The sequence below is a fragment of the Sceloporus undulatus genome, chromosome 1 (assembly GCF_019175285.1).
Source record: "Sceloporus undulatus isolate JIND9_A2432 ecotype Alabama chromosome 1, SceUnd_v1.1, whole genome shotgun sequence".
Taxonomy (NCBI): Eukaryota; Metazoa; Chordata; class Lepidosauria; order Squamata; family Phrynosomatidae; genus Sceloporus; species Sceloporus undulatus.
The window spans coordinates 259,723,060-259,733,294 of record NC_056522.1 but is presented as its reverse complement, the minus strand read 5'-3'; the positions used below and the strand labels follow the sequence as shown (position 1 = coordinate 259,733,294).

General features: G+C 40.7%; 2 protein-coding genes across 2 annotated transcripts in view; one reads left to right on the top strand and one right to left on the bottom strand.

Annotated features, from left to right (window-relative positions):
- The window catches only part of LOC121918981 (inner centromere protein-like), a 73,823-nt gene that overhangs the window by 27,776 nt on the left and 35,812 nt on the right, over positions 1–10,235 (top strand). The gene's annotated exons all lie outside the window — the stretch shown is intronic.
- Positions 1–10,235, bottom strand: part of LOC121918980 (inner centromere protein-like) — a 34,157-nt gene that overhangs the window by 10,125 nt on the left and 13,797 nt on the right. The window contains 10 exon segments of the mRNA XM_042445119.1: positions 1–88; positions 542–714; positions 1,900–2,022; positions 2,601–2,721; positions 2,800–2,909; positions 4,554–4,565; positions 5,532–5,669; positions 5,752–5,866; positions 6,479–6,530; positions 9,787–10,208. Coding sequence (XP_042301053.1) covers positions 1–88; positions 542–714; positions 1,900–2,022; positions 2,601–2,721; positions 2,800–2,909; positions 4,554–4,565; positions 5,532–5,669; positions 5,752–5,866; positions 6,479–6,530; positions 9,787–10,208 — 1,354 coding nt within the window.

Below are 10,235 nucleotides of genomic sequence, written 5' to 3'. Positions count from 1 at the left end.
TTTTCTGAGACGCTCCTTCTCTTTAGCTGCTGCTAAAACCTCTCTCTGCAAGCGAGCAGCCTTCTCTTTCTCTTGTCGTTCATACTCCCTACAAACAGACAGGCCCCATTACTGTCTGAATGGAGAGGGAGACATGCCCTCAAGCCATCGGTAGACAGAGTGACATCACCATATAAATCACAGGGCCCAAACAGACAGGCCAAATTAAAGCTGCTTCTGATCACTTTGAAAGTATGTTGTTTAAATGATGTATGTGTCCTAAGAGGCCAGAAACCACGCCAAAACCATGCTCAAGTCCTAAGGATTGGTGTGCCACCTTGGCAGAGCTTCTGGCTTCTTAAGATGTGTGTGTCATTTAAACAGCATACCTCCAAAGTGACCCAAAGCAGCTTTATTTTGGCCTGTCTGTTTGGGCCCTTAGTCATACATTTTGAGGCCTAATTCTTCAAAGGTTCATCCTCACCCTTTAAAAATAAAACATACAATAGAGTCCAAGACTTCATGGAATGAATGAAAACCTCCTCAAGCCTTCTGTTCTTACCGCTGTGTTTGCAGCTTTTCCTGCTCTCTCTTCTTCTGCAGTTCTTTCTCAACTATCAAATTTTTCTCCCTTTCAAGTTCTGCCCGACGCTGCTCTGCAATCTTCCGAGCTTTCTCCTGCTCCTCCTCTTTCTTTTTCTGCATTAACTCCTTGTGTCTACGCTCTTCCTCCTCCTATGAAATAAAGTGTTACATTCCAAGTGGGCTTCATATAGCCAAGAGCACCAGCCAAATTGCCCATTTGTAATGAGTAATGAGGTGAAGACCTGTCCCAAATTTCAACAAGTGCATGTAAAACAAGCACATATACATCTGGATGGGATACTGCTGACCTCCAGCAACCCTAGCTAATGTAGCCAATGGTGAGGAATACTGAAAACTAACTTTCAACACCATCTGCTGGGCCACATGATCTACACCTGAGCTCTAGTTTCCCTTTACTCCTGATGGCTAACTAGAAATATTCAGTATCACTTTTCACCAGTCATAAGCTCTAGCTTCCCACTACTTGTGATAGCTAACCTGAAATATTCAGTATTATTTTTCACCACTTAAATATATCTAATTTTGGAAAGATCTGCAATTTTTCAAAAACTCTTCTCCCTCAATCACCTGTCCTTCCATTCTAAAACGTAACCACAAGGGGGACTATTTTAATAAAAAGATTCTAACAAGGGCTATGAAAAAACAGGTTTAAAATAGCAACAGAGTTTACAGTTAAAGTAAAGGTAGGTAAAGGTTTCCCCTCGACATAAATGTCTAATCGTAACCGACTGTAGGGGGCAATGGTCATCTTCATTACTAAGCTGAAGAGCCAGCGTTGTCTGAAGATGACTCCAGTGGTCATATGGCCAGCATGACTACAGTGAACACTGTTACCTTCCCACTGAAGTGGTACCAATTTATCTACTTGTATTTGTATGCTTTTGAACTGCTAGGTTGGCAGAAGCTGAGATAGTGACAGGAGCTCATCTCACCATGTGGCACTTGGGTCTCCTACTGTCGACCTTACAATAGCCAGAATTGGTGTCTTAACCACTAAGCCACCACATCCCATTGTTAAAGTCACTTAATATTTAATAGCCTTGACAAGATTTATGGATTTTTTAAAAATATTTTTTAATTGTAGATTTGCAGTTGGCCTCTGTGGCAGGTTGGCCACCCTCCAGATGCTGAACATCTTCCAGCATTTGTCACCATTGGCTAGGGCTGATGGAATTTGCAGTTCTACATCTGGAGGGCTGTATGATTCCTACCCTTGCTCAATCAATAAGTGTTAGTCCATTTCTTCCTTGGCCTCCTACCTAGAGGCAGCCACCATCCCATGCCTTGTCCTCACCCATACACCCTCCACCTTACTAGCTGCAGAGCTTTCTGTCTGCGGGCTTCATCCTCCTGTTTGCGCCGAGCCTCGATTTCCTCCATTTTCTTAGCAGCCATCTTCTTCTTAACTTTGTCTTCTGCCATTTTTTCCTCTCGCACCTAGAATATTGATTTCTTTACACCCCATCTTTCCTTAAAAGAATTCACTGCAGCACACATGGTTCTTTCATCTTCTCCATTTTTATCCTCACAACTATACTATGCACTGGTCAAACAACAGGCAGCAACTGGCCTCAATTTCAGAAAGAAGCAGAGCTGCATGGTTGAACATGGGTCTTCAGTTCTAGTCTGGCACTTAAGCCACATTATGCTGGTTCTAGGTCTCATATCCCTTGACAATTATTGAGGAAAGTCTTCACTTACAGATTCTGTCAATTTAATCTCATCACATGTGCCTCTTTAATACAAGACTGAAAATTCAAAACTCTTGGTAATTCTAAACAGAAAGACTGCTGATAGATTTATTGCTCAAATAGATGTTACACAGGGGAATAGTTCACTGAAGTGGTAACAGACTATATCCTGGCATTCTGAATACAAGTCTTGATAATGTAAAAGCCTCCACAATGTAAAGATTGTGCTAAAAACATCCTGATGCTTTAGCCAAAATCTCACAGCTTTATCCTGTTACTAGATGAAGACCTTCCAAAAAGCCTTCCAGCCACATTCAAATTTACCTTTTCATTTTTCTCCTCATGCTGAGCAAGCTTTTGTTCAAGTCGTTTCTTCTTCTCCTCTTCCATCTGTTCTACTCGCTCCCGAGCCTGCAGTACCTTGCGAAGACGCTCTTCACGCTTCCTGATGGCATATAAGACTCCATTTAGCAAGGGATTCCATTGCAAACTAAAAAAGGAGCAGCTGCAAGGATACACATACCGCTTCATATCTTCCAGTCGTCGTCTCTTGTCCTCTTCCAGTTTCTGTTTCCTATATTGTTCAGCCTCTTCTTTTTTCCTCAGATTTTCAAACCGTTGCCTCTCCTTTTCCTACATAATAAGAAACTCATATTAGGATACACAGCTAAGAATGTGCTTGCTCCAACAAGTAAAAGGCAATCAACTAAAGTTTTAGTCAAAGAAAGAAGGATTTCCTTCCTTCTCCTCCCCTCCTTTGTGGCAAATGCATTTAACAGTAATATTGGCCATGGTAGAAGAAGATACAACAACAACCAAAAGAATCACAGTGCCAGTATAACTGCAACTTTTCCAAGAACAAGCCTGCCAATGTGACAGCTCAAATAGATTTTGCCAATCCTAAATCCAATGCTGCTGACAGCAGCCACTGCAATGACATGAAATGAGCATATTTTCTCATTTCAAAAAGTGTTCTGATGCAAGATTGCCCGAAGAGAGGGAGATTGGAAAGAAAATGTTACAAGCAAGAGAAATACTCCTTGCTTTTTTTCTGGTGTGGCAACAGCATAACCAAGTCACATTTCAAAAGTAACAGAACAACTAGAAACAGTTACTATATTGATGCAATGAGTAAAATCCCCCAGCTTTTCAAGGACATTTAAGAGGCATTTGAACAGGAATTCTTCCAAATTTTATGCCCCTCCATTTTCATTCGTAAAGCCTTATTATGCTGGTGCCATCTTTGTTATTATCATAACAGCAATGAACAGTGAAATGACTGATGTAACAGGCATATTGTTCAATTATGAGCCTTTTAGAGTCTCATAAAAAGCAGGATACTAATAAACATAATAGTACTATTAGTAGGAGTAATAACTCTTCAAACAACATAATTAGAAATGGAAATGGACTGTTTAAAAAGTAACTTTTCCAGGTGCTTGAGTAGCGTACAAAATGGAATTGCATCCATTCAAAATGTCAGTAATTTCTGGACATGTTTTCAAAGCACTGCTTCACCACCCAAAAGATTATATGCTGCCAACTGTCACCAGTAAGGGCTCTTTTCCTAAACAGAAAGTCATCAGCCAAGAAGATACCATGCAGTGATGGTGAACCTATGGCACAAGTGCCAAAGGTGGCACTCAGAACCCTCTCTGTGTGCACACATGCTGTCACCCTAGCACAGAGTTTGCCAGAGTTTCTTACTAGAAAGCCAGAAGGACGTGGCACTTTGCAATAAGTGGGGTCTGGGTTGCAGTTTGGGCACTCAGTCTGTAAAAGGTTCACCATCACTGGACTAGGTATTTAAATTAAAAAATGCATGTGGGCTGCAATGCCATTACAGACAACTGGACTTCAGGGGAAGTCCAATTGTCCATAATGATAACACAGCTGTGTGCACATGCCACCACTGGGGACAACAGGGCTGTCCTTAATGGCGGTATGGCCATGTGCACACACCAACATTGGGAACAACGTGGGCTTGTTGTCTGTGGATTCCCAAGTCCGCAGATGGCAAGCCCACAGATACTGTGGTCCCACTGTAATATGAATAATTATGGTTCTCCTAATATTGGGAGAAAAATGAACTACTACATATAGCTGTGTATTTACTGCCAACATTTTAGTAAGATTTTATTGTAAAAGCACTATATAAATGCAGGAGTTCTTTTTCAAAGAGCAGGTGTTACTATGTAGGTTAGAGATGCCACTAGGTAACACACACTGTTAATTATGTGCAAACACACATAACATAAGACCAATCTTGTTACTTACAACAAATCCTCCCTGTATGAAGAGAAGATTGTGACACAGTTAATATCTTCAAAAATTGCCCCCAATTTCTACTCAATATTTATTGCCAGCAATATGACAGGACTAGACTTCTGGTTCATACAGCATCCCAACCCTATTGGTCCAAAGCTTTGTTGGGTATAGTCAACTATACCTTTACCTATACTTAGAGAAAGTTGCTGAGTTGCATTGCCATTCTGTTCATCCAAGAATCAACAGATTTAACTACTTTCAAGATTCATTGAATCACTGTACTAGAATGTATACAACAACATCACTTCGTCTGCAAATTAAACATAGACACTCCTATAAAATTAAGTGGTTCAAATCAATGTACACATTTACAGATCAAGGCCTTGGGGGGAGGGGGTCTTTCAGTCTCATAAATCCCTTTGCCTATCTACTTTCCTTCTCTGTTGTACACTTTCTCTGCCAACCTCATGCCACTTATGATACTTATTTATTTATTTTCATTATGTGTTTGCATTCCTACTTGGCCTTTTCTTCCAGCTCTCCTCCTTCCATCACCTCTAACTTTCAGCCTCTATCCTGCACTTTCTTCATTTACTGGAACACCAGTTCTTATTTGAGTATGAAGTCCCTTGGATCCCTAAAACCAATTTTTAAAAGTTTTTTTTTTATCCAGAAGGCAAATGGCAAGAGCTTCATATTTGTTTACATACAACCCCCAACACCTTCATGATTTGAGACTTAAGACAAAATGGATGGGAAGAGTGCCTGTCAAGCTCAGTAACAATGAAGGAAATAGCACTGAAGCAACATGAAAGCATTTTTAATACCTCTGTGTGACAAATAATTATGAGACAATAAATAATCATGTTGCATATCTGTTACCACTTGCCTTCCTGCATTATTACACATGAGCAGACAATTTTCAATTTATAAGCCACTTCCTTCACTTTCACTGAAATAAGGGGTGGAAAAAGGATCTCATGTTACCTGAGGAGTGGTCCGTAAAGGAGTGTTTTGCTTGAGGAATGATTTTATAGTGCTATTTCGGCTCACGGAGCCTGGGGTCATCATGAGCATTTGGTTCTTATGCACTGTGTGCAAGAATGTCTTGAATGGGCGGACAACCTGAAGAGTAGAGAATATAATCAGTCATTGGAAAGTCTTTACTGGACTTTGCACCCTCCATAGGATACAATGCTTATCTCACCTTGCTTGCAAGACATGGAGAAGATGAAGCTTTTTTTCTTGGTGGAGAGAGCTTATCTTCTGTGTGTTCTTCATCCTCTGTCTCACCAAGTGCTCTCTTATAGCTTGCTTGTCTCCTGTAGATTTAGTATTATACAAATATTAAGTCTACCACCTCCTTCTCTTGGAAGTACCTGGCACCATTTTCAAAACTTTGGCCCCACCCAGTGTTCAAAGAACCGAATTCTGAGTCCTTTGAAGGGAGCGTAAAGGATCCAGACAGAAGATGGCTACTCAAGTGTATATCTTTATTTTATTTATTTCTACATAGGAGGAAGTCCAGGTCCATGAACCAGCCACCATGGGACCTAATCTTCCTTGATCTAATGTTTGTAACCTAGTCTGAAAATTCTCCCTTCCTGTAGGGATACCATTTCCTGTCTTTTTTATTCATTTCTTCCCTGTACCCCCATTGTTCTCTCTTATATCCCTACCTCCCTGAACCTATGTATGACTTTGCCAATCAAGCAGTGCAGTCACATCCTCTTTTGCCAAGCATGTGAAACAACTAGCCCTGAAGCCTTGTTCTGGCTCCCAATGACAGTTAAGTGGAACCAATGTGGTAGTCTCTGTCACAAGCACTTAAAAGATATACAAGCAATAGGTATAAGCATAAACATAGCAATATATAGATATATAATTTAAAAACTGGTCATGGAGTTTGTGAAAAGATCTGAAAGGCAACATACCCAACATTCTTGAATGGCTTTTGCATTTCTTCATTCTTTTCAGAGTTGCTCACTACACAGAGAGAAGCAATTACAGTGAGTGATGAATTAACTGTTTTATGCAGTAAAGGCCTGTAACCAAACCTGTTTTGTCAACAAAAGGATGACCATTTTTAATTGCCAGGCCAGAACATGTTTGCGCCTGTCCCTTGGCTACACAATGGTGAAATCTTAGTAGGCACAGAAATACTCACGATTTAGTACCTAGAGAATTTTTTTAAAAAATTGTTTCTACCCTCTCTTTTTCTAGATAAGCATTATATTGGACAAAACAATTCAGTCACTTCTAAGAATTCACATTAATGCCATGTTTAGAAAGTACTAACAAAATGAAATTCAACACAGAGAAATGTAAGGTACTGCACTTAGGGCGGAAAAAAGAAATGCAGATATAGGATGGGTGACACCTGGCTGAATGAAGCTGCATGTGAAAGGGATCTAGGAGTCCAAGTAGAACACAAGTTGAACATGGGACAACAGTGTGATGCAGCAGCTAAAAAGGCCAATGCAATTTTAGGCTGCATTAAGAAAAGTATAGTGTCTAGATCAGTGGTTCCCAACCTGTGGGTCGGGACCCCTTTGGGGGTTGAACGACCCTTTCACAGGAGTCGCCTAAGACCATCGGAAAACACATATTTGCATGTAGCAATGAAAAACAATTTTATGGTTGAGGGTCACCACAATATGAGGAACTGTATTAAAGGGTCGCGACATTAGGAAGGTTGGGAACCACTGGTCTAAATCAAGAGAAGTAACAGTGCCACTATATTCTGTTTTGGTCAGGCCGCACCTGGAATATTGTGGCCAGTTCTGGGCACCACAATTCAAAAAGGACATTGACAAAATGGAGTGTGTCCAAAGGAGGGCGACTAAAATGGTGAAGGGTCTGGAAACCATGTCCTATGAGGAATAACTTATGGAACTGGGGATATTTAGCCTGGAGAAAAGAAGGTTAAGAGGTGACATGATAGCCCTGTTTAAATATTTGAAGGGATGTCATATTGAGGAAGGAACAAGCTTGTTTTCTGCTGCTCAAGAGAACAGGGCACGGAAAAATTGAGACAAAGTGCAGGAAAAGAGATTCCACCTCAACATTAGGAGGAACTTCCTGACAGTAAGGGCTGTTCAACAGTGGAACACATTGCCTTGGAGTGTGGTGGAGTCTCCATCTTTGGAGGTCTTTAAGCAGAGGCTGGATGGCCATCTGTAGGGTATGCTTTGAATGAGATTTCCTGCATGGCAGGGGATTGGACTGAACGGCCCTTGCGGTCTCTTCCAAATCTACGATTCTATGATTCTACTATCCTAGAAACTGCTTCATCAATGCATAGAATGGGATTTTGATTGAGTTACACATTCGAATTCATTAGTGAGGATTATGTACATAAATAAAACAATTAGGGCCAATGTAATTATTCCTCTGGACTCAAGCCAAAAGGATGTTGAGCTGTTGACATGCTCAGAGGTGAAAGGATGGTCTGAAGCTGCACAAAATAGGAACATAGAATGTGAGAAGCACGAATTGGGAAGCTAGACACAATAAAACAAGAAATGGAAAGTATAAACGCTGCAAAGCTTGGGGCGAGCAAACTAAAGTAGACAGGAATGGGACATTTTGAGTCAGATGATTACACAGTGTTTTACTCAGGAAATGAACATTTAAGAAGAAATTGGGTGCATTAGTAGTGAGGAAAGACATAGTAAAAGTAGTTAAAGGATCTAATGCAAAGTCTGACTAAATGATATCAATAAGACCTCAGGGAGAAAAAAATCAATAGAACCATCGTCCAAGTTTATGCTCCAGTTATAGAGGCAGAAGAAGAAACGGACAAATTCTATACTGGAGTCCAAAATGCAATTGATTACACAACAATACAGGACTACTTGTCAATCCCAGACAAATGGAACATTGAACTAGGAAACAGATCAGAATCAAACGTTGTAGGAAGAGCTCGCCTGGGGTCAAGAAATGAAGCAGGAGAGCAACTCAATTCTGCAAGGCCAACAGTTTGTTCATCGCAAATATATTCTTCAAGCAACCCAAGAGGTGACTGTATAGATGGACATCACCTGATAGTCGATACAGAAATCAGATAGATCACATAATTGGAAGCAGAAGATGGAAAAGCTCCATTCTCTGAGTAAAAACAAAGCCAGGAGCAGATTGTGACACAGACCATGGGCTGCTAATATTAAAAATTAGAGTAAAGCTAAAGAACAATAAAACAACCATCATGCCAAAATAAAACTGAAGAACGTCTCCATAGAATTTAAAGATAATCTAAAAAAATAGATTTCCACTACAAAGCCTAATTGACCAGGAGCCATAAAAACTCTGGACTGAAGCCAGGGGCATTGTCAGGCAGACAAAAAACACTATCTGCAGTCCAAAAGTAAAAGAATCCTCAATGGATGACAGATCAAAATTATGGATGAGAAGCAAAAGGTGATAGAAATAGGGCTATTGTTTGGTTATCCATATTTGCAGACAGATTTTAGTTAGAACTAGAACAGCCTCAAGGGCTGGAGCTGAGAAATGGAACGAAGGCAGGGATTATCACACACTAAATCACCACCAAATCGCCAGCTGCAATCAGCCTGGGTCCCAGCTGTGCTACACCAGCACTTTTTAGTTTTCCAACTTCTAAAACATGCTGGTGGAGTGTGGTTTGGATCTGGGCTGATGGCGGCCAGCGGTGACTTAGTGTATGATAATCCCCGCTTCCATTCCGCATCCAAGTTCCAGCCCAGAAGGCTGGAACTGGTATAAAATGCTGAACGATAAGCTCCTTAGTTTATAGAATGCTTAGCTACAGAACTAAAAAGGAAGCACAAATTCTGGAGTAGACAAGATTATAAATGGTGGGAGGGGTTGCTCTCGCAAAAACAGAAGTAGCAAGTCAGAGGCACACATTTCACTAAGCACTAGCAAAGTGCTTCTTAACAGGTTTGAGTTACACATCTCCTCATTTATCACTGTTAATTTCCTCTTTATTATTCTTATTGACTTTTTAAAAGTGTATACATGCGGCTTTTATTAATGTTTCTGGATTTTTGCTTTTTGAAGCTGCTTCAAAGCCTTAAACTAAGGCAAAACTTAATCTAGCATCAAATTCCTTCCCCTGAAGAATCCATGCTTTCCTAAGCTCATCTGCTATTGTCACTTCAGGTTACTCCCCCAGCACTTTGTCTCAAAACACCAATGACAGGAAAGTTGGGGGTGGGAAACAAAAAGAATTGTATTGTTGTCTTGTATTGTAAAAACTTACAGCTTGCACGCCCACAAGCAGTTGATGACCGCTGGGCTGTTTTATGCATGGACAAAGTCTTCTGGACCATTACTTCCCTTCTCACACTTAGTGAGCACTGTTCAACCAGAGGGGCTTTGCAGTTCAGGGATGGCCTACCCATTAGGCTTCGGCGTACTGACTGACGTTTTGATTTTGGTGCTCTGGGTGTCTGTGGGATCTCACTTAAGTTCTGCATGATATCCATTTCAGAAAGGTGGCAATTTTCTTGGTCCTGGACGCATACAGTCTTCTCCAGTGTGCTGGGATCTTTATTTTCAGTGGTTTTGGCAAGAGATATATTTGCTATTTTCAGCTTTGAAGCTCCTCGTCCCTCTTTCATTATCTGTGCTTCAGGGGTATCTGGGATCATAATCAAAGAAACTTTGGACAAAGGTTGTGATTTCTTTCTAAGGGACTCATCACACAAC